This window comes from Manis javanica, chromosome 2 (genome assembly GCF_040802235.1).
Source record: "Manis javanica isolate MJ-LG chromosome 2, MJ_LKY, whole genome shotgun sequence".
Taxonomy (NCBI): domain Eukaryota; kingdom Metazoa; phylum Chordata; class Mammalia; order Pholidota; family Manidae; genus Manis; species Manis javanica.
The window spans coordinates 112,008,004-112,033,597 of NC_133157.1; the positions used below are offsets into that span (position 1 = coordinate 112,008,004).

The 25,594-nt window shown below is 38.3% G+C and overlaps 1 protein-coding gene across 1 annotated transcript in view; it reads right to left on the minus strand.

Moving 5' to 3' along the window:
• The window catches only part of CUBN (cubilin), a 267,651-nt gene that overhangs the window by 25,556 nt on the left and 216,501 nt on the right, over positions 1-25,594 (minus strand). The window contains exon 59 of the mRNA XM_037001703.2: positions 22,737-22,954. Coding sequence (XP_036857598.2) covers positions 22,737-22,954 — 218 coding nt within the window. The remainder of the gene's footprint in view (positions 1-22,736; positions 22,955-25,594) is intronic.

Genomic DNA, 25,594 nt, shown 5'->3' on the forward strand with positions numbered 1-25,594 from the left:
TGAATGAATAGTTGAATAATTAAAGTAAGCATAATATTTTATGAGCAAATACAATTTTGCTATTTGTGTAGAGCAAGAAATGGTTAAAATTGCTCTAATTCTCCCCAATTCCATATAGTACACCTGCTCTGTGCTTCCACTCCTTCTGTGGCAAAATGTAAATGTAAATGTTTGTCTTTGGGGAAATACAGAGATGAATATTAACAAAAGAAGGATTCCAGTGCTATTGACATTTGACATATTACTATTTCTATATTCCCATAATAGCAGGATACATGGGAAGAACAAGCAGAACTCTGACTATGAAATCATTTCATACATAAGAAAAGAATATTTGTTCACCATACGGATATTTTTAAATTCCCCTTTTTTACCAGTATACGACCTTAACCTTGACATGTGGTTTAGCATCATAAATCTATCATCTTCGTTGTTACTACAAATTTTTCTGCCTTTGAGTGGCTCCCATCCATCAACACCTACTTCATCAGTCAAGTTGTTTCAGAAATACTTGGTAATGAGACTCCTCAAGTCTGAGGACAGATGTCCTTCTAACCCTCTTCCCCAAATTGGAAACACTTTCTACAAAAGAGCTGTTTCTTTAGAGAAAGAAAATGTTTGGCTAAAGAATTATTGGAAATATAAACCCGTAATAAGCAGTGAGATCTAGGTTGAGATCTACTTAATTAAAAATCAATAACTGAATCTTTCATTATTTTTCTCCAGCAGAGGGAAGCTTAAACCAGAATAAATCTGATAGAGTAAGAAATAGTTATATTGTCTAAGAGAAAACATGTTGAAGGTTTAGAGTCAGATACATTTCTAAATAATTACCTTGAGATTTGACACTTTTATGGCTGACATTTTACAGAGGACTTCTGGATGGGATCTCTATCAGCCCCTGAACAAGCACCACTTGGATAGAGGGGAGATGGCTAGCACACTTACAGATAAAGATTGGCTTGACTTCAGGCATTGTCCTGTTCCCCAGTGAGCCAGCTGCGGCCTTAGGCTACAGTGGCAGGAAGCACAGTGAAGCTCAGGAAGCAGAACATAAACTCATTTGAAGCTGGTGCCTTGGGGAAATGGGAGCTCACCAAGATAGCTTCCTTTCAACCACAAAGGACATAGGGCTACAGCTACATAATACTTTCTTTGGATAAATCTTCCTGTAATTTTCAAGGCTGCAGCATATAATTGCCCTAAAGCAATGAATTCATTTTTAAAAATTCAACTGGTTTCCAGATGAACATGTTTTGTTTTATCTTCTAAAAATAAACTAGATTTATTATTTTCCTCTCTAACCTCAAAAACATACAGTCTTTTAGGTATTATATTTATGCTAAGAATATAACAATTTTCCTAATGCAAGAAAAAAATCTTAATGGTTTTCCTAACAGGCATTGCGTTTTTTTATTCCTTTTTAGTAACTTCACTTAATTTGACTCATTTTAGATATCCCAGTCTGATTTACCTTAGAATGTGTATTTTGTCTGGTAACATTTGGGAAGCAAAAGACTAACATACTAAAAGGTAATTTCAGCAGCTAATCAGTAGTTCTAGTCACTAGAAAAAGAGGTATACATAAAGAACTAAGGATAAGGAGAATTTTTATCATTATATTTTACTTTGCATTATTAAGGTGTGGGTAAAATTGTAACATTTCCAGAATATCTCACCTAGCTTTAGTACATCTGCATATCAACAGGTGCTCAAGGATGGAGAGAAGTATCTCTTTAGTATATTTGCATCATTCCTCAGGCGTGGAGAGCAGTTCGTCTCCATTTCAATGGGTAATTACCTGGGCAAGGAGGGCTTATCTGTACCTGAGAGGTGAGGGGAGGGCCAGTTTTGCTTCTGCTGGAGCAGGAAAGAGAGAAGGGCCCAGACTACAGTTTGTAAGCACTAAATGAATTTTAAACTTTATTTCTTCCTTTGACTGATTTTGGTTTTTGAAGGTATTTTGCCCTGGGATTTCCTCTCCCTGGACTTACATCAGGCATTACAGAAAACACCTTATGTATGCATCATTAGTCCCAGGGTACTTCATGAGAAGCATTCTCACTGATTTTAAAATTTTAAAGAAAACTTAGCAAAGTGAAATGATCACATCAAATGATGCAGGAAAAGGATTTGACAAAATTCAACACACATTCATGATAAAATCTCTCAGCAAACTTTGAATAGAAGGGAATCCTCTCAATTTGATAAAGAGCATCTAATAGGGAAAAATTTACAAGGACAGCAATCTAGTCTAGGTGGCTCCCTTCTGCTTCTCTTCTTAGCAAAGACAAAAGAAACTCCCTTACCTTCCCACTCTGCCAGGCACTCACTCCCTAATCTCACTCCCCCTTGCTTGCTCATTTGCTGTGCACGTAGAAATGTTGCAGATACTGAAGCAGAAAGATATATATTGCTCCCCTTGCCTCTTTGTTCAGGGCTCAGACCTTGGGAGATTACTCCCCCCTGAGCCCGCCGGTGTAAAAATAAAACCTCAACACTCCAAGACCTCCAAGTGCCACTCGGTTCTTCCGTCAGCAATCCAGTCCAGGTTTCTTAGGTTTTTCCATAATACATCTACAAAAATCATACAGCTAACATGATACTTAATGGTGAAAAATTAAATGTTTTCCTCCTAGGATTAAAAACAAGACAAGGATATTTTTTCTCAGGACTCTGATCCAGCATAATATTGGAATTCTTGCCAGTTAATAGGCAAGAAAAATATACAGACTGGATAGGAAGAAATAAAATTGTCACTATTTACAGATGTAGAAAATCCTAAGGAAACTATATAAAAAATTCTTAGGATAAGTGAGTTTAGCAGTAAATCAGGGTATAAGAAAAATATACAAAAATCAATCACATTTCTATATACTAACAATGAACATGTGGAAACCACAATTAAAAATGCTGATAGAATCTGGACCTGAGTACCACCTTTTGAATAAGCCACCCACCATCTCAGAGAGATCTAGGTGTCATCTTACCTAGGCTACAAGCATTCTCCAGAAGACATGTCAGCAAGCCACAAGCCCCCCTTTCCCCTGAGCCTCCCCTCAAAGAGCCTGCCAAAAACCTTGGCCATAAAAAGCCTCTTGACCTGTTAGAGACTCTCTTTCATTTGTTCTGCTGGCCAGGACAGAGGGGGCCCTCTCAGGTTCAGCAGTAAACCTGCTTGGACTGTTGAGTTCACATCCCCTCTTCTTTCATTATCTCCTCTTTTTCTTTAATCTATCCCTTTCAAACACAATTGCTAAAAAGAAAATGAAGTACTTAAGTAAACACTCAATGAAACATATACAGGATCTGTGTACTGAAAATTACAAAATGATGAAAGAAAGACTACCTAACTAAATGAATAGAAATATATGTTGATGGACTGGAAGACTCAACATAGTAAAGATGTCATTTATTCCTAAATTGATACATAGGTTTAACACAATTCCTATCAAAACTCCCACAAGACTTTTCTGTTTACATTAAGAAAGCTTACTTTTAAAAGAAGAATCAAGTTGGAGGAACCATTCCATCTGATATTAAGCCTTTCCCTATACTATAGTAAGCAAGACAGTGTGATTTTGTAGTTAGACATGTAGATCAATGGAATAGATAGAGGACCCAGAAATAGACTCACACAAACAAGCTTAACTGATTTTTTTACAAAGTGCAAATGAAGTTCAATGGACAAAGGAAAGTCATTTCAGCAAATGGTGCTAAAGCAATTAGCTTCCAGAGGAAAAAAAGCTAACTTCAACCTAAACCTCAGACCTTAACAAAAATTAGCTCAAACTGGATCATAGACATAAATGAAAAACGTAAACCATAAAACTTTTAGAAGAAATAGCAGAATATCTTTGGGACTTCAGGACAGGCAAAGAATTCTTAGCCTTAATTGCAAAAGTATGATCTATAAAAGGAAAAACTGATGAACTGGACTTTATAAAAACTAAAAATGTTATTCTAAGAAAGGCCCTGTTATGAGGATCAAAAGGCAAGCTATAGACTGGGAGAAATTTGCAAACCACATGTCTGAGAAAGGACTACTACTGAAGATATATAAAATATAAAAGACTCTCGAGAGGCGGAGCCAAGATGGCGGCGTGAGTAGAGCAGTGGAAATCTCCTCCCAAAAACACATAGAGCTATGAAAATATAACAAAGAAAAATCTTCCTAAAATAGAGACCACAGGACACAGGACAACATCCAGACCACATCCACACCTGCAAGAACCCAGTGCCTTGCGAAGGGGGTAAGATACAAGCCCCGGCCAGGCGGGACCCGAGCGCCCCTGCCCCTGGCTCCCGGCGAGTGGAAAGAAACCAGAGCAGTTTTTTTTTTTTTTGGCGAGTGCTTTTTGGAAGCCTTAAAGGGACAGGGACCCCGTTGCTAGGGAGGCAGGGTGGCGGGACCGGTGAGCGGGTGCCTGGGACTGGCGCCTGAGGACAAAGAATATCCCGCGTTTTTCCCTGCGGGGCCGGTGGGCAGGTGCCTGAGACCGGCACTTGAGGACGGAGGAAATCGCGCGTTTTTCCCCTTTTTTTTTTCTCTTTTTGGCGAGTGCTTTTTGGAAGCCTTAAAGGGACAGGGACCCCGGTGCTAGGGAGGCAGAGCAGCAGGACCGGTGAGCGGGTGCCTGGGACCGGCACCTGACGACAAAGAATATCGCGCATTTTTCCCTGCGGGACCGGTGGGCGGGTGCCTGAGACCGGCACCTGAGGACGGAGGAAATTGCGCGTTTTTCCCTTTTTTTTTCTCTTTCTGGTGAGTGCTTTTTGGAAGCCTTAAAGGGACAGGGACCCCGGTGCTAGGGAGGCAGGGTGGCGGGACTGGTGAGAGGGTGCCTGGGACCGGAGCCTGAGGACAAAGAATATCGCATGTTTTTCCCTGCGGGACCAGTGGGCGGGTGCTTTTTGGAAGCCTCGAAGGGACAGGGAACGTGGTGCTAGGGAGGCAGGGGAACAGGACCAGTGAGCGGGTGCCTGGGACTGGCGCCTGAGGACAAAAAAAATCGCGTGTATTTTCCTTTTTTTTTTCTTTTTTTTCTGTTGCCTCTCTCATTGTTGCTGTTGTTGTTTTCGTTTGGAGAGTGCTTTTTAGAAGTCTCAAAGGGGCAGGACAGGTCACTTAGACCAGAGGCAGGGAATCTGGGGATCACTAGACACTCTAACCCCCTGGGCAGCAGGGAGCACAGAGGCCCCTTATGGAGATAAATAGCCTCCCGGTCGCTCCCCCTCCAACGGGGCTCCACCACTTTGGAGGAGCAGCCCCAGCCAGGCCACGCCCACAGCAACAGCGGAGATAAACCCCATAGCAACTAGGCAGGAAGCAGAAGCCCTGTCTGCGCACAGCTGCCCAGCACAAGCCACTAGAGGTCGCTATTCTCCCAGGAGAGGAAGGCCACAAACCAACAAGAAGGGAAGCTCTTCCAGCGGTCACTTGTACCAGCTCTGCAAACTATCTCTATCACCATGAAAAGACAAAACTACAGGCAGACAAAGATCACAGAGACAACACCTGAGAAGGAGACAGACCTAACCAGTCCTCCTGAAAAAGAATTCAAAATAAAAATCATGAACATGCTGACAGAGATGCAGAGAAAAATGCAAGAGCAATGGGATGAGATGCAGAGAAAAATGCAAGAACAGTGGAATGAAGTCTGGAGGGAGATCACAGATGTCAGGAAGGAGATCACAGAAGTGAAACAATCCCTGGAAGGATTTATAAGCAGAATGGATAAGATGCAAGAGGCCATTGAAGGAATAGAAGCCAGAGAACAGGAACGTATAGAAGCTGACATAGAGAGAGATAAAAGGATCTCCAGGAATGAAACAACACTAAGAGAACTATGTGACCAAGCCAAAAGGAATAATATTCGTATTATAGGGATACCAGAAGAAGAAGAAAGAGGAAAAGGGATAGAAAGTTTCTTTGAAGAAATAATTGCTGAAAACTTCCCCAAACTGGGGGAGGAAATAATTGAACAGACAATGGAATTACACAGAACCCCCCAACAGAAAGGATCCAAGGAGGACAACACCAAGACACATAGTAATTAAAATGGCAAGGATCAAAGACAAGGAAAGAGTTTTAAAGGCAGCTAGAGAGAAAAAAGTCACCTATAAAGGAAAACCCATCAGGCTAACATCAGACTCCTCGACAGAAACCCTACAGGCCAGAAGAGAATGGCATGATATACTTAATGCAATGAAACAGAAGGGCCTTGAACCAAGGATACTGTATCCAGCACGACTATCATTTAAATATGATGGCGGGATTAAACAATTCCCAGACAAGCAAAAGCTGAGGGAAATTGCTTCCCACAAGCCACCTCTACAGGGCATCCTACAGGGACTGCTCTAAATGGGAGCACCCCTAAAAAGAGCACAGAACAAAACACACAACATATGAAGAATGGAGGAGGAGGAATAAGAAGGGAGAGAAGAAAACAATCTCCAGACAGTGTATATAACAGCTCAATAAGCGAGCTAAGTTAGGCAGTAAGATACTAAAGAAGCTAACCTTGAACCTTTGGTAACCACGAATCTAAAGCCTGCAATGGCAATAAGTACATATCTTTCAATAGTCACCCTAAATGTAAATGGACTTAATGCACCAATCAAAAGACATAGAGTAATAGAATGGATAAAAAAGCAAGACCCATCTATATGCTGCTTACAAGAAACTCACCTTAAACCCAAAGATAAGCATAGACTAAAAGTCAAGGGATGGAAAAACATATTTCAGGCAAACAACAGTGAGAAGAAAGCAGGGGTTGCAGTACTAATATCAGACAAAATAGACTTCACAACAAAGAAAGTAACAAGAGATAAAGAAGGCCACTACATAATGATAAAGGGCTCAGTCCAACAAGAGGATATAACCATTCTAAATATATATGCACCCAATACAGGAACACCAGCATATGTGAAGCAAATACTAACAGAACTAAAGAGGGAAATAGACTGCAATGCATTCATTGTAGGAGACTTCAACACACCACTCACCCCAAAGGATAGATCCACCGGGCAGAAAATAAGTAAAGACACACAGGCACTGAACAACACACTAGAACAGATGGACCTAATAGACATCTATAGAACTCTACATCCAAAAGCAACAGGATATACATTCTTCTCAAGTGCACATGGAACATTCTCCAGAATAGACCACATACTAGCTCACAAAAAGAGCCTCAGTAAATTCCACAATATTGAAATTCTACCAACCAATTTTTCAGACCACAAAGGTATGAAAGTAGAAATAAATTCTACAAAGAAAACAAAAAGGCTCACAAACACATGGAGGCTTAACAACATGCTACTAAATAATCAATGGATCAATGAACAAATCAAAATAGAGATCAAGGAATATATAGAAACAAATGACAACAACAACACTAAGCCCCAACTTCTGTGGGATGCAGCGAAAGCAGTCTTAAGAGGAAAGTATATAGCAATCCAGGCACACTTGAAGAAGGAAGAACAATCCCAAATGAATAGTCTAACATCACAATTATTAAAACTGGAAAAAGAAGAACAAATGAGGCCTAAAGTCAGCAGAAGGAGGGACATAATAAAGATCAGAGAAGAAATAAATAAAATTGAGAACAATAAAACAATAGCAAAAATCAACGAAACCAAGAGCTGGTTCTTTGAGAAAATAAACAAAATAGATAAGCCTCTAGCCCAACTTATTAAGAGAAAAAGAGAGTCAACACAAATCAACATAATCAGAAATGAGAATGGAAAAATCACGACAGACTCCACAGAAATACAAAGAATTATTAAAGACTACTATGAAAACCTATATGCTAACAAGCTGGAAAACCTAGAAGAAATGGACAACTTCCTAGAAAAATACAACCTCCCAAGACTGACCAAGGAAGAAACACAAAAGTTAAACAAACCAATTACAAGCAAAGAAATTGAAACAGTAATCAAAAAACTACCCAAGAACAAAACCCCGGGGCCAGACGGATTTACCTCGGAATTTTATCAGACACACAGAGAAGACATAATACCCATTCTCCTTAAAGTGTTCCACAAAATAGAAGAAGAGGGAATACTCCCAAACTCATTCTATGAAGCCAACATCACCCTAATACCAAAACCAGGAAAAGACCCCACCAAAAAAGAAAATTACAGACCAATATCCCTGATGAATGTAGATGCAAAAATACTCAATAAAATATTAGCAAACAGAATTCAACAGTATATCAAAAGGATCATACACCATGACCAAGTGGGGTTCATCCCAGGGATGCAAGGATGGTACAACATTCGAAAATCCATCAACATCATCCACCACATCAACAAAAAGAAAGACAAAAACCACATGATCATCTCCATAGATGCTGAAAAAGCATTTGAAAAAATTCAACATCCATTCATGATAAAAACTCTCAGCAAAATGGGAATAGAGGGCAAGTACCTCAACATAATAAAGGCCATATATGATAAACCCACAGCCAGCATTATACTGAACAGCGAGAAGCTGAAAGCATTTCCACTGAGATCGGGAACCAGACAGGGATGCCCACTCTCCCCACTGTTATTTAACATAGTACTGGAGGTCCTAGCCACGGCAATCAGACAAAACAAAGAAATACAAGGAATCCAGATTGGTAAAGAAGAAGTTAAACTGTCACTATTTGCAGATGATATGATACTGTACATAAAAAACCCTAAAGACTCCACTCCAAAACTACTAGAACTGATATCGGAATACAGCAAAGTTGCAGGATACAAAATCAACACACAGAAATCTGTAGCTTTCCTATACACTAACAACGAATCAATAGAAAGAGAAATCAGGAAAACAATTCCATTCACCATTGCATCAAAAAGAATAAAATACCTAGGAATAAACCTAACCAAGGAAGTGAAAGACTTATACTCTGAAAACTACAAGTCACTCTTAAGAGAAATTAAAGGGGACACTAATAAATGGAAACTCATCCCATGCTCATGGCTAGGAAGAATTAATATTGTCAAAATGGCCATCCTGCCGAAAGCAATATACAAATTTGATGCAATCCCTCTCAAATTACCAGCAACATTCTTCAATGAATTGGAACAAATAATTCAAAAATTCATATGGAAACACCAAAGACCCCGAATAGCCAAAGCAATCCTGAAAAAGAAGAATAAAGTAGGGGGGATCTCACTCCCCAACTTCAAGCTCTACTACAAAGCCATAGTAATCAACACAATTTGGTACTGGCACAAGAACAGAGCCACAGACCAGTGGAACAGATTAGAGACTCCAGACATTAACCCAAACATATATGGCCAATTAATATTTGATAAAGGAGCCATGGACATACAATGGCAAAATGACAGTCTCTTTAACAGATGGTGCTGGCAAAACTGGACAGCTACATGTAGGAGAATGAAACTGGACCATTGTCTAACCCCATATACAAAGGTAAACTCAAAATGGATCAAAGACCTGAATGTAAGTCATGAAACCATTAAACTCTTGGAAAAAAACATAGGCAAAAACCTCTTAGACATAAACATGAGTGACCTTTTCTTGAACATATCTCCCTGGGCAAGGAAAACAACAGCACAAATGAGCAAGTGGGACTACATTAAACTGAAAAGTTTCTGTACAATGAAAGACACCATCAATAGAAAAAAAAGGAACCCTACAGTATGGGAGAATATATTTGAAAATGACAGATCCGATAAAGGCTTGACGTCCAGAATATATAAAGAGCTCACACGCCTCAACAAACAAAAAACAAATAACCCAATTAAAAAATGGGCAGAGGAACTGAACCGACAGTTCTCTAAAAAAGAAATACAGATGGCCAACAGACACATGAAAAGATGCTCCACATCGCTAATTATCAGAGAAATGCAAATTAAAACTACAATGAGGTATCACCTCACACCAGTAAGGATAGCTGCCATCCAAAAGACAAACAACAACAAATGTTGGCGAGGAGAAAGGGGAACCCTCCTACACTGCTGGTGGGAATGTACATTAGTTCAACCATTGTGGAAAGCAGTATGGAGGTTCATCAAAATGCTCAAAACAGACCTACCATTTGACCCAGGAATTCCACTCCTAGGAATTTACCCTAAGAACGCAGCAGTCAGGTTTGAGAAAGACAGATGCACCCCTATGTTTATCGCAGCACTATTTACAATAGCCAAGAATTGGAAGCAACCTAAATGTCCATCGGTAGATGAATGGATAAAGAAGATGTGGTACATATACACAATGGAATACTACTCAGCCATAAGAAGTGGAAAAATCCAACCATTTGCAGCAACATGGATGGAGCTGGAGAGTAATATGCTCAGTGAAATAAGCCAAGCGGAGAAAGAGAAATACAAAATGATTTCACTCATCTGAGGAGTATAGGAACAAAGGAAAAACTGAAGGAACAAAACAGCAGCGGAATTACAGAACCCAAAAATGGACTAACAGGTACCAAAGGGAAAGGAACTGGGGAGGATGGGTGGGCAGGGAGGGATAAGCGGGGGGGAGAACAAGGGTGGTATTAAGATTAGCATGCATGGGGGGGAGGGAGAAAGGGGAGGGTGGGCTGCACAACACAGAGAGGACAAGTAGTGATTCTACAACATTTTGCTAAGCTGATGGACAGTAACCGTAATGTGGTTGTTAGGGGGGACCTGATATAGGGGAGCGCATAGTAAACATAGTATTCTTCATGTAAGTGTAGATTAAAGATAAAAAAAAAAAAAAGAAAAAAGAAAGAAAGAAAGAAAGAAAAGGGGGATTACTCCTTGATAGGATAAAACTATTGGTAAATCAAAGATCAATGCATGCTTTAAATATCCTTAATGTTGATCACTTAAAGAGTGTCAGATGATCAGCCATGGAGGTACTCTTTTCTGATAATATTCCTTTCTCTTAATGAAAAAAAAAAAAAAAAGCAGTTACTGTGTGCTGACCTCCAGTGAGTTCTGCACAGTTGTATAGAGGACATGTCAAAGTGTGGGCAAAGGGTCTGTTTGTTTCTATGCAGAAGATCAAGGCCTAGCTTGGATACCCAGAAAATGAACTAAGATACGATATGAGGAGGAGCTTCTGGCATCAGCACTCTCTGGAGGACTCGTGCCGGGGGATGAGCATCAAAAAGCCTCCACAGGGATCTGGGTGATGCTGCGGTTGTGGCTGCGTCCACCCCACTGTTTCCTGGACTTGCCATTGGAATGAGGAGGGAGATGTCTAGGCTGGCATGTGCATACAGTGAGACAACGAATTTGACCGGATCTGTACTGTTGGAACTCAACCAGGAGTTGGGAGGGGTGCAAGTTGTAGCACTCCAAAATCTTATGACTATAGACTATCTACAGTTAAAAGAACATATGGGATGTGAACAGATCCCAGAAATGGGTGGCTTTAATCTGTCTGATTTTTCTCAGCCTGTTCACGTACAGTTGGACAATATCCATCATATCATAGACAAATTTTCACAAATGCCCAGGGTGCCTAAATGGTTTTCTTGGCTTCACTGGAGATGGCTGGTAATTATAGATTTGCTTTGTTTATGTCACCGTATTCCTATTATGTTAATATGTGTGTGCAAATTAGTTAGTAGTTTAAAACCTATACATACTTAAGGTACTCTACAAGAAAATATGTCAAAGAAATAATCAATCCTCCCATGTTTCCTTCCATATGCTACATCTGTAGCTTTTCTTCTTTCTTCCTAATTACAACCCTTAAATAGAATTCGTGCCTCATATCGAATTTACTGAGTATCATAATTCCTCCAGGTGGTAAAGATACCTCGAGACTAGTGCTGGGCATAGAGGCCACAGGGCGTAAATGTGCAAAGAAGTAAAAAGCTAACCTTTGCAAACAATATGGCTTCTCTCTCACTTACCAACTTTACATTTCCCTGTATGGCCCCGGAAGATGACTGGTTAGCCAGAGACGGGTAAGATTCCTCAAGGGAGGAACAACCTAAGACAGGCACAGTCGCAGGGGGGCCATCAGGTGAGAATTTGGGGATCAACAGAGGTGAGGCTCAGAACCTCACCCCCACTGCTTTGAGAGAAATCTTCTGCATCCGTGGATGTCTTGATGCCCTTGTCTAGCCTGGATTAATACTTAGTCCATAGGCACACACCTGATCATCTGATCATCTACATTTGCCCTCTTACAGCACTAAACTATGTTTTCTACCTTTATCTTGCATCTACCTACCACTTCAGCATTTTATTAAAAATAAAAATAATAATAATAATAAAGGGAGAAATGTGGGATCAACATATAAATCAAGTACAAAAATCAAACGAATATTCATATTTGACCTGATTGTTTATAGGTCATAATGCGCGATCAAAACCAAAAGTTTCTGTGATGAATGCCCTTGTACTGTTCACCATGTAAGAATTTATTCACTGTGTAAGAATTCATTCACCATGTAAGAACTTGTTCGTTATGCTTCAGAAGATTGGAGACTGACGAGAATTAGACTTGAGATGGATTAATGATTGTACATTGAGCACTGACCCCCCTATACTGAATTTTATTGTTGTTAACAACTATTTGATCAATAAATATGAGAGATGCCCTCTAAAAATATATATATATATATATATATATATATATAAAAGACTCTCAAAGTAGAGAGTAGTAGAAAAACAATCCAATTAGAAAATTGTGAAAAGGCATGAACATACATTTCACCAAAGAAGATATACATGTGACAAAAACGCACATGAAAAGTATTCACCATTAGGGAAATGCAAATTTAAACCACAGTGAGATATCAATATACACCTATCAGAATGGTTCAAATGCACACACACACACACACACACACACACACAGATAGTTCACTATACAGTACAGCAGCCTGTGATTGCATGATGGGGTGGGCAATAAGGGCAGCACAGAAAGTAACTCACAGACTTTCTAGCCAAAATGATAGAAGCCAGATGACAATGGATTATCATCTTAAAGTGCTGTGTGAAAATAAGTGTCAAACTAAACTTTGATACTTAGAGAAAATATCCCATGAAATTTAACACAAATAAAGTCATTTTCAGAACAAAACCAAAAGAAAAGTTTTGGGTTTTTTTTACCATATTTGCAACAAATAAAAAAGAGCTCTTCAAAAAGAAAAAAACTGATCCCAGTTTTTCTGGAAATCAGAAGAAATCAGTGGAAGCTCAGAAATTCACAAAGAAAAGAACAACAGCAATGGTAAATATACATAATTACTAATTGCATAAAGGAATAAAAATGTTTTATGTGTTTAAAATACATGTAGAATTAAAATAATTGCCATTAATAGCACAAAAGAAATGAGTAAATGGATTTAAAATGTTCTAAGATTCTTTGACTTATCAGATTAAAATTAAAATTAAATTTAAATTAGATTCTAAGGAGTCAAGGCTGAATGTTCTGATCTCTATGGTAACTACTTAAAGAATAACAGAATGTATAAATAATGATATTAAAAAGGAGAGTTATAGAAACTGATGAATTCAGAAAGTCAGGAAAGGCTAAAGGAACCTAAGAATAGGTGGACCAAACAGACACTAAATGATACAATGGTTGATTTAATTCTAGTACTGTTAGTAATTTTATTAGGTGTAAACACATTTGATTCTGTAATATAGAAACTGAAACAAAACCCTAATGTATTCTTCAGTATAGAGAAAGGTTGAAAGTGGTGAAGTTGAAAATACACCATGCATGCCTGAAAGAAGAAGCTGTATTAACTCAGAAAATGTTGACATTAAAGCAAGAAGCATTAAAAAAGACATTGCATAATGATACAAGTCAATTCACCAGAGAGAGAAAATTTTATCTCTGTATGTGCCACAATCCATTGCCTCAAAGTAAAAAAGCAAAACTCTAGTCCAGACCCTTCTGCTGAACTTCTGTTTTCTTATCTGAATACCTATAGGACATTAACTGGATGCCTTAACGGCACCAAGTTCTCCATACCTAAACCAAAAATCATTATTTTCTCCTAAGAAACCTGATCCTCTACTGCACTACTGTGTCATACTGATTCTACATTGTATTTCTCCTTTCAGCCCCTTCTTTATTTTCACATTGTCACTGCTTCCATCATCCCTTAACTAAAACTATTAACATGCTTTATTCCTAATTTTTCCCTGCCTAAAACGCTGCTCCTACTTCAAAACCTCATCCTCAGGACACTAGAATGTGCCTCCTAAAAACAACTCTAGTTAGGTCATAGTACTTCCAAGCTCAAAATCATGAATGGTTCCTCTTTGCATGTGATACAAAGCCCTGGGGTCAGAGTCCCTGCCTAGCTCTGCTGTCTCAGCAACTTGTTCTCCACCTTATGCCCCAAAAAGCATTACCAAACAATGAGCAGGTCAGTCTAGCCTCTGAAATGGGAAGTACCTGCAACTTTGTACATGCCTTTTCTTCCCCATAGAAGTACTGTTTTCCCAACAATGCCTTCTCATCCTCTAAGGATATATAGCTCAAAACAACTACCTTCTAAATGAGTGCTGGGGGGAGTTTTCATGTAATCTTCACAACAACCCAATGGGGTAGTTACTATTAGTGTTCCCATTGTACAGATGAGAAAATTAAGACATAGGATAAGTAAATTGTCCAAGGTCAAACAAAGAGCTGGTTTTGAACCTGACACCTAGCTCCAGGGCTTACGCTTACCACTACATTATAATTCAGGGTTCACATTCTCCATGATGCTTTCTCTAACAATGCAGTGCCCTCTCTACTCCATGCCAAAGTAGCACAGATCTCTTCTTTTATGCCTCCACTATCCTTGGCGCATATTTCTGTCAAAAAAAATTTATCATTCTAAGTTTATAGTTACTTGCTGACTCTTACTTGAGTGAACTTCTCAAGAATAGAGACCTTGTTAAATTCATCTTTTTATTCCTAAAGAAAAGCTCATTGCCTGAATGGAAGGTAGCTGGTGAATATAGTTGAATAAACAATGAAGGAATGAATAGAAAATATAAATAGTTCTTATGAGAGGGATTTTTGCTTCTAGTCTAAATTAAACTTACCAGGGGAATGTTTTGCAATTAAATATATTTCTTGATTTATAAAGTTGTTACTACATTATAAGCACATAGTATATATGTGCACATACACATATATGTGCATTTTTTAACAAAATTACTTTTTGGTCTTATGTATTACCCTGTTCTTAAGGGTAATTTAGTTGATTTTTGTGGCATATTTGATTGTAAAGAAACAATTAGCAGAATAATAATAAAAATATCACCAAACAATTTATGACACTGCCTAGGGGTTAGTTTTTGGTAGGAAAATGTTCTTTTAGCTAAAAATTTGCAATGATAAATGATGTTAGACTTCTTAACTTAAGAAAATTTAGTCTCTGAGTATTCAATTTCAGCAGGTAGAACAAACAAAATGATTATAAATTCAGAATACATTAATGTGCAGCTACACTATTTGAAAAAAGTATGACTTTATTTACTCAACATTGACAATTACAAAATCAGAAGTTATCAAAAACTTTTAGAAGTTCTGTTGAGAGTAGGATTAGTAGCAATATGCTTTTTAGTGGTCATAAAATAGGTGAAATTCATAAAACCTGACCAAGTATCCAGTAGCTTTTTAATAAAGATTTAAACAAGGACATGGGGTTGTTTTATTGTTCTTGTTGGTATATTAGATTGTGCATTGTGTTATTGATACTTTAAATTTTATTGCTCGGGTGGTAGTATTATTCAGTGGAGATGGGGATTAACTTGCCCATTTCTTCTCATAACTTATGAAGTGACCTTGGTAAGTCACTTAATTTCTTTGTGACTTAGCTCCTCAATTTGAAAACTAAACTGTGTAAAATTACCAGTGAGGGTTGCTACCATAGAAATAAATGTCCAAACTCCTTCATTTTGTTAAGATCCTGTGGTAAGGAATTTTACTAAATTGGAGGTCATCATTTAGGGCTAGAGGTTTTTTAACCCTTGGTAAATAACAAATGCATTACCCTTATTTGCAATACAATTACTGTGCTTTTTCTTTATCAATATGCCACACAAAGCTGGTAAGATAGATGTGATATTTGTCAACAACAGAAATATAATGGGCTTTCACTGCATATATATTGTGTATAATAATATATATAAAATCATAATTATAATATGGTTATACATATATATGGATATTATGTATACATATATAATAGCATTTGCAAAATATATTATCAGTATTATAAATTTTGTAATATATACTAAATGTTCATATAAATGTATATGTATTATATAACACATAAATATAATAGAAACATAACTTTTATAATATGCAATTATAATATGAATATAAATATACTATATACTATAAATATATTACTATATCATATTATGTTATTTATAAATAGTGCATTTTATTTAAAAATCAATTACGGAGAGGAGGAAACAATGACTGCTGAAGTCTATGCAATACTGATGCAGTAGCAGTACATTACTGTTCGGGCCTAGGTGCAAACTGGAAAGCTGCTCCTAGAGAGTAGGCAGTATCAAATGAGAAGATGAAAGAGGAGAAAAGTAGCTCTGTCTCCCCAAAGAATATAAAAAGAAATGGCTTGCCTTTCAGAAAACTCACCCCATAATTGCTCTTTGTCCCTGGGTATACTTACTGATAGCTACAGAAGCGATGTGGGCCGATTAGGAAACTGATGAATTTAGGAGACAGTCATAGTGGTTAAAAGCTTCGCTTTACCTCTTAACAAACACTTTGACTCACTGCAAATTACTTAATTTATTTCCTCCTTTATAAAGCAGGATCATCTTTGTCTCACAGTGGTTTTGAGGATTAGATGAGATCATCAGTGTAAAGTCCTCTGCTATATCTGGCACATAGTCGATGGTTAGTGACAGGTGGCCATTATCCTTATGCACTGGGAATTTGTGACACTTCCCTTGGGAGTGAGCAGACCATAAAGCTACCACACAAAATTCACAGATTTTTCATGTATCAGAACACAGAGAAGAACGCAGTTCCATAGCCCTAATGTTTTCTTTCTAAACAATTGATTTGCAACCAAAGAATTTTTAAAATACTAATTGCTGACCAAATAAATAGTTTACTTTCATGTTCCTGGGAACACTCCCTCCCTCAGGCTAGGTGGTCGAATAAGGAGAGCAAGTATTATAGGGACTCTCTGGCTATAAATAATTTAACCCAAACATCCAGTGATCTGAGACAAAACTGGGTTGCATTTTGAGGAGGGCTGGTGTGGCTTAGGTTTTGCAGAATTGCTTCCTAGCTCTTGTTCACTTGAACGTTTTACAAAGTGTTGTTTATGATTCACCACTGATGCAACTTTATCACTTAGCTTGGTCTCCACAATGCTGCATGGTTTTATTTTCCCAGTGACAGCTCTGTGCTTCAAGACCAGCGGCAGCAATCTGGTCATTCCAGGGGGCTGGGGCGCAAACTCTGATGCTGGAATATATTTTAATAAAAACTTACTTTCTTTTTGCTGATCTGGAGCTTTAGTCCTGTCTACTTATTTTTATAAGATTGTGGTGAACAAAGCATATGTTGGTTTATTGTATTCTCACATTCTCAGCTCAGTAAAAACGCTTTTCAATAAAACCCACAAAAAGTAAATTGCAGATAACCTTGTCTTTGACATCGTCTCCCAAAATAAGTCCAATCGCCAGTGAAAGTTAAGAGTTAAGAAGGATGGAAATCAGCTTAGTTTAGTTTTCTGCAAATGGGTTTGCAATTTCCACTCATCTCTTTCTCAGACTTCATCAGAGGGAGCAAAGGACATGAGGAGAACAGACAACAATTGCTTTTGAGTAATAGCCCTGCTATTGTTAAACTGAGGGTTTTTTGAGCAGTGCGTAATATGGTTGGCAGCTTCTATCAGGCTGCTAAGAAGCACTTGGAGATACATACACATTGATATTTGGTAACACTGAATGTTTTTAAGTTTATTCCTTATTGTTTAAACAGAGGTTTAGGATGCCTCTCAAACTCCAAACTTAACACCAAAACAGCGAAACTTAAAAATAACTAGAGACCAGAATCTGACTTGGACATCTTATATTTTTCTCCATTTGTTGTGACCATATTTTCCATCTTTGGGGCCCTGGAGTCCCGCCAGCTTTCTTGTCACCTGTTCCTTCTTTTGCTACCCCACTTACAAATAAAACCTTGTTCAACTCCCTCAACTTCCTCCCACCACTCCCACCATCTTCCTTTAGCATGTTTGACAGACATTTCCCTGATGTTAAGGTAGCAGGTAAAAATCTAGAGACTATACATATATGACCCAAATGTTTAGTCTGACCAGTGTTCCCAAGTTCTCTGAGGATGAAAGTGATCCAATTAATTACTTTAAATAACAGCTAAATTATATGAACAAAGATTCAATTTTGAGAAAGAGGTGAATCTATAATAACAATGTATATCATACTTCTTATATATGATATAATTATGAAGTCATTAGGATTTATCCATGTATTCTTTAATTCATTCAAACAGCCAATATCGATGGAGAAAAAGTTACATGCTAGGACACTGCAAGACCTTAGAATTTAATTGAAATTTAGCCTTTGATTTCAGATCTAAGTTATAAAACATACTTCAGGATTTGCTGGTTAGATTTCAGTGCAAAGTGTATAAGAAAGAACAAGAAATCATTGTGCCATGGACTGGTCCTCTGGATGCTAATGACCCCTGCCACACATACACTCCCAGCCCCCACCTTAGAGAGGGTGGGCAGGTCATAGGGCCTTACAGAAATCCAGGACTTCAGTATTACTTCCTGGTACATAAGCCTTTCTCTTTGACGTCTAAGGCACCTTACAGGAATTAGCTACTTCATTTCTATCACATTCTTAAAAGAGCAAAAGTGGTAATATTTCAAACTGATCTTTCCTAGTGGATAAAAATTGAGTGTTGTGGGACTTTCCTCAAGCATCCTGCTGGGCAATGACGTGTTGCAGCAGCTGGGTGGGGGCCATCTGCTGGTCTACAGTTCTTCCCATCTGGGCATGCTTCCACCTTTGTGGACTGTGGTTCACTCTGTCCTTGTTACACACATGCTCTGGTGTTTTTGCCTTTGTCTCGTAACAAGGTCTGTGAGTCAGACCTGAAGGCTGCCTGGCTTATTCTATAATGCCGGCACCTCAGGGTGAGGAAGACAGGTAGTGGTCCTCGTCCTCAGCACGTGGGCTGTGGGCAACAGGGAGCTGGGAGCTTTGGTCACGTGTCCAGTGTTCAGAGCCTTAGGTGAGGAGAACCTGTAGTCACTGACGGCCCCTTGTCCGTGACACTGCCACCTTCTCCAAGGTGACATGGCATGCTAGGGGGTCACACCTCACTTTCTCCTTGGCAACTCACTGATTCCCATTGCCTACCAACCTCACACCTAATCGGGCCAGGTTCAGTTTTGACCCTGCCATTTAGCCAGTGTTATAGAATACATTACTTTTGAAAAAAGAAATGACTATGGCATGCACAGTAATATCTAATCCTATATACAGAAGTTTGGTGTCGAATATGATGAGCATGGTAATGAATTGAGCAAATGAACACCACTTTGACATGAGGCCAGTATACCAAGAAGAAAGGGGGGCTTTGATGATTTTAAAATCATGTTTGCAAGGCTGAAACGCTTCGTGAGTGATACATGGAAGCACAGCACGGATGAAGGAGAACTTGGCGGTAAAGGAGGGGCAGAAACTCAACTAGCAGAAGTTCACAGAATACAGGGTACTTACAAAGGTCAGTTCTGTGCTACAGAGCAAGCCCAGTTCAGGCAAATCCACAGGACTGATGGCTTCTTAAGCTTATGGGATCATAGACACCACTGACAATTGGATGACAGCTAAGTATTCTCAAGGAAAACACCGAGATTTGCAGGTAATTCAGAGCTGCACAGATCCCTGAAGCCCAGAATGATCACACTGCTGGTTCTCAGTCATCTGGGGCCAATCACTCATGCGCTGCTGGAGTGTGGGGGGCAGGAGGCGGGAAGGCGGCTGACCTCACAGCCAGGGAGCAGCTCCTGCACAGCCTTGGCTCTGCTTCCCCCTCGCAGGCCCCTCGCCTGAGGCCTGTAGCACCAGATGGCCATGACGGGGGCAGGCTCAGTTGCACCATGTATTCAGAATTAGCAACAAACTAGGGGATATTTCCCCAAGTTTGTTCTGACCCATTAGCAATATAAATGTGACAAATTCATGGGGAAAAGTTTACCTGAGAGCCACATAATTATGTGAGTGAGGCTCTTTACTGACCTCTGAAAAATTAAAGTAGATGTATATAAATTATCATCAAGAGTACAATCTGAATAGCAAGTTAGCAAAACCCTGGTGTTTTAGTCAAGATAAACTAACCTGAGGTACAAACTAAAATGGTCCCCTCTTCACAGCAGTTATTTACTCTGTGAAGATAATATTTTCCAGGCTAAACTGACAGTTTTGGAGGCACAGATTCACTGTCCTGTTCAGAAAGTTGCTTTCCTTCTCTTAAGTGGGTTGAGATGGATGTGAAAGGTGCATGCATGCTATTAGCCATGTCTAAGTTTTTCATCCAGATTTCTACCTAAAAGATTCTATAAACCCTAGAATTTAACCTACTCTTACTGTTCCTTCCCTTTTCTCCTCACCACAAACAACAAAATTGCAGAATGATCAGTGAACTTACATGCATGGTCTTGAAAGCTTTGTGAGACCAAAACAATCCAAAATTATAACCCTTAGGTTTTCAGTAAAAAAATACCACTAAAGACCATTAAATGACTTCTTGAATATTTCCAAGTGGCCCACGGTATTTTACAGATGGAAAAGAGGTACAAGGCATCACCATGAAACGCAGTAGTAGCACAAATTTAGTAGCTAATGAAATTCCATTTCTGCTCTCTGCCTTTAAACCCTTTGTCTAACTGTGAGCAGAAGAAAACATAACTGACTGGAAGTGCCCAGTACTCACAAACAGTGCCTCTGACAGTGTAAGATTTTTCCTTCTGTGTTACTTTATGAAAATCACAGTAAGTCCAAAAAGTCTTTTATCTAGCTCAGAAAAACATAGTAATTAATGAGGCAAGGAATATTGGCTAACTTGGGAAGCTTCTTGCAGATGACAGCAGTGTGGGGCAATTTGCAATTATTTCAATGGTCATGTGAGAATATATTAGGAAACAGGAAAACAACTTTAGAGCAGGTAGCAAGATCAAATGCAAATATATGTCATTTGATTGTAGTCTGTGCCAAAGGCAAGAATATATGAGTTTTTTGTGCAAGAGCTCTCCAAAGGAAAATTAATTTTTCTTTCAAAATAACCTGTATAAAAAAAAAAAAGCCTGTGTGTTTGGTATGCCACTTCACTAAGGCAATTCTATTAAGGCAATACTCTGCATGCTCATGAGACTTGCTTTCAAGGTGATGCCTGAAAGCAAGGAAGGTCGGTGGCAAAGTGATTTCCTGATATAACTTGCATGAAGCCTGCATTTTAGTGGGATGACTTCAAAACACAAATGTCTAATTGATTCCATCAAAAGATACATGAAAAAAATAACATACCAAATGCAAAGAAGTTTAATGTAAGCTCTGCTTTGTGTCAGATGTATGAAAGTTATCCACAGCATGGGGAAAAGAGTAGGAAAGAATTTGATCAGTGCGTCAGGATTCTTCCTGTAGAAAATTCCCAGTCTTTCTGAGTCTTCACAGAGTATGTGAATCATTTGTGAGCTGTTCATTTTCAGAACATTAATCACATCTATATTCGAATGGAAGAATCAAAATACTCTCCAGAGTCAAATATAGATTTTTCTTAGACCGTGCCACTCATGCTTTGTGCACAGAGAAAGAGAGAACGAATTAACTACCTTACATTTTAAATGACTCAAAGTTATATAACTCTTTCTCACACGCAGTGGGGATAAACTGGGGTGCTATTTTCAGTTTATCCTCATACCTAGCTTTTCTTTTCTCACTAGGTGACTCCCAGATCATTATTTCCAGCCCAAATTGCTTCTCAAACATCAGCTGCCTCCTATATTTATTTAGATATCTCACAGGCCCTCCAATCCAAAAGCTCCACACGAAGAGTAATATTTCTCCCCTAAATCCCAGTGTCCTAAGGCACCACTACCCAACAAGTTACTCAGAAGTCATCCTCAAATCATCAAGTTCCAAACACTGTATTTCTGATGTATTCTTCCTTCTAATATCTCTGAGATTTCTACCCTTCTTTCTCTTTCCATCCCTACTGAGTAAGTCTGAGCCTTCAACATTTCCCATCAGGAATGCTGTGACAAGCCTCTTACTTCTCAGGTCATATGGTCCCCTGAACCTTCCTCCACTTTGCTACTTTATGATTTTGCCAGAAGTCAAGTCTGGCCAGGCCATCTTTATTTAAAATTCTCCAAATCTCTTCACCCTTTTAAAGAAAAAGTCAACACAGGCTGTGAGACCTTCTTTCTTAATCTGACTCTTGCCTGCCTTCAGACCCTCACCATTTAATTCTCTTTTCATCATTTCTATTGATGATAAAATGAGGCTCAGGTCTAATTCGAGATGGATGTGTAAACAGACTTCATCTTTGCATAATAGAGAGGTATGCTTGTTGAGTGATTTTTTTAAAAATCAAAATATATATAATTTTTAAAAGCAAAACTTTATTTGACATATTCCTCTAAACTTATATGAACAGCAACTTTAGCCTGGTGAAAAAAAATATTAAATAAAGCAGAAAACTAACAGTCATGAAAAATAGATTCGTAATCCAAAATTCTTACCTAACGTCTGCTGGAAAGATATCTTCCAACCTCTTGCTGTTTGAAATGAATCTGTCTTGAACACCAGGAGCAAACTATTATTGCTGCTCTTAACATTTGGTGGGACCTTAGAACCACAGAATTTGCCAAGAAGGGGATCACTGATGTCAGACCCGTCATAAATTGCCAGGTAGTCTTGGGAGCAGAAGGCAGAGGGAACCACATCAAAATCACTGAACCTGTGAAATGAACCTTGTTAATACTGATGTTCTCCACTTGGGTCTCCATTAAATTTTATCTTTAGTTCTTGTAAAAAAAAAAAAAGTAGAGAAGATAAAGGCTAAGAGCAGAATATCTAAGCTTTACTTGATAGAAAATATTAGAAACAAGATACTATTTTACTAATCAGTTCAAAAGTTTAGCCAAAATTTTCTGAGTGACTACAATATGTCAAAAAGTAGGATAAATGCTGGGGATATAAAGGTGAGTAAGATACAGTTCTGGACTTACTGGAGTTTACAGTCTAGGACATATTAAGTCTATATGAGTTTAACTTTTGAGGAGCTGAGCATATTTATCATTTCAGCAATACTTTGGTTTTTCAGTCTTATTAAAAACATGGTATTTACTCTGTTCTCTTGTTATTTTGTGGGATCAAGTGGTATTATTATCCTGGTCTTTACTTATGGGAAGAACAAGTATGTAATATATATAATAGAGTAGAAGAAATGCTATAAAAACCAGACCATGGTGTCTGGCATATAGTGGATCCTCAAAAAATTTTTAAAAAGGTGAGCATTATAATGATGCTTTGTAAACCAGGAATATGAAATAAAATACTCCTCATTAAGGAAATAAAAATATAAAACCAATGCTAGAAAAGAAGAAATTATATTCTCTTGAGTCCATTTGATTGCTACAACCAGAAATTCACATTTAAGATCACTGTGGTAACTATGGGGCCCTCACTGCACATCTCTAGCTCTCTGCCTTCCCAACATCTGGTAGGATTGCCCTACTGTGCACACTTTGAGGTCTGACGTGCCCCTAAGACTTGCTTTGGCCATGAAAATGTAAGCAGGAGTGATATGTATTATTTTTGGAAGAAGTTTTAAAACTGACTTCTCAATGTGCCACACTGCCTTCCCACTGAAGCGATGATCATGGACTCAGGTATAGAAATGAAGCCTATCATCAGCCTGGGTGGCTGAGCAACCAGCCATATTAGAGGAACTCAAACGAGTGAAAAATAAACTCCTTGAGTTAAGCTAAAGTGCCTTGGGGTTGTTTGTTATCACTTGTAATTTACCCTAACAGATACATCCCTAATTTTTCTTTTATGGACTAACACAGTGTTTTAATCTAGGCCTCCTGCTCTGTCATTTCAAGTAATTACTCCCAGAATTCCCAAACAACCAAGACTTCCTACATGGTTTTTTTTAAGACTTGTGGTGGGTGTATTATAGCTTACTTTTTAAAGAAAACCTGTTCAAATTATTTGATATACTGTTGTCATTTCTGTAGGTTCTTTTGCCTTCTCAGTTTTGTTTTTTTTTTTGCCAGCAGCTATGACAAAAACTTCTAATATGAAATAATTTGAAAGTATCTAATGATTAAAATACTTCTTTTTAAGAGCCTTAAGAAAAAAAGGATCTTTTCACTTTTTTCTAAAATGTTTTGATTGGTTGAATTTTTTCAAACTGATAATGAAGAACAGGGTGAAAAAGTGCTGTATTTTCTTTTAACCACATGTACCATTTAATGTTCTTTTAAAAGAAGATGAGGGCAGAGCAAAAGCTACATAATTTCCACAATTACTGCATTCATTTTTTATTCTCTAATACATCTATCTTCCATGGCATGAATCCATTAACAAAGAAAGATAAAGATTTGAGTTTCCAAGAGAACTTGAAACTGTTTTGGCTTTTTATTTTGTGTAATTTCCCAGAAAAGCACAGATAATACTTGGAACAGTATGTATATATATTCATGTGTGTATGTGTCTATATATATATAATGTCTATAATATGCATTACATATATAATAGTATATATAATGATGATTTTATATATATATATATCAACAGAATAGTATGTGTGTGTATGTAAAAAGCAAATCCTGTGCCACAGCAGCAAATGCCAAGAATCAGGCCTTATAATTCTGTGATTCCATTCTGGGCAGGTGATCCAGTCAAAGGCCTTCTGCTCCTGGCCATCTGACAGCTTTTGTTTATCCTTTTGTTCCTGGGACTTAAAGGGCTTTTTGTCCTGGGCAGAGCTGTCTAAAGACCACTTACTATCTGATACAGGAATCAAATGAGGCTCACTGAAACTTGTTTTACAGCCTACAGACAGACCCGTTTGATTTATGAGGCTCCTAGAGGTAAACTGCAAGGAGTGTACGATTTTTAGGGCAGAAAGTGGTCACAGGTATATTGGGGGAGGTAGGTAGGAGTGGTCCTCGCCATCCAGCTTCTTTAAAAAATTCTACATTGCTACAAACTACACCAACTTTCAGAATTTTCCACCACATACTGTTTATCACTGAAACACAACAGTTAGGAATATGTCATCTTATATAAAATTAATTTTGAACTTCATTACTCTGGACAACTGGATGTGTGTTCCCTTAATCAGTCTTGCTGGGGGTAAGTAGGATTAGGGAAGAATTTTACTGGTGATGTAAGATATCTTGTATAGTACCTCTTTAGAGGTATTCTGATACATGACTATAAATAAAGTTCTTAAGTAGTTAGACAATATTACCCTATGAGAGAAAGTTATCTGACTCTTTTGAGCTCAGTTTTCTCATCAGTGAAATGAGACTAATAATACATTCTGCATATGACTGTTTTAAGAATTAAATAAGAGAATTTGGAG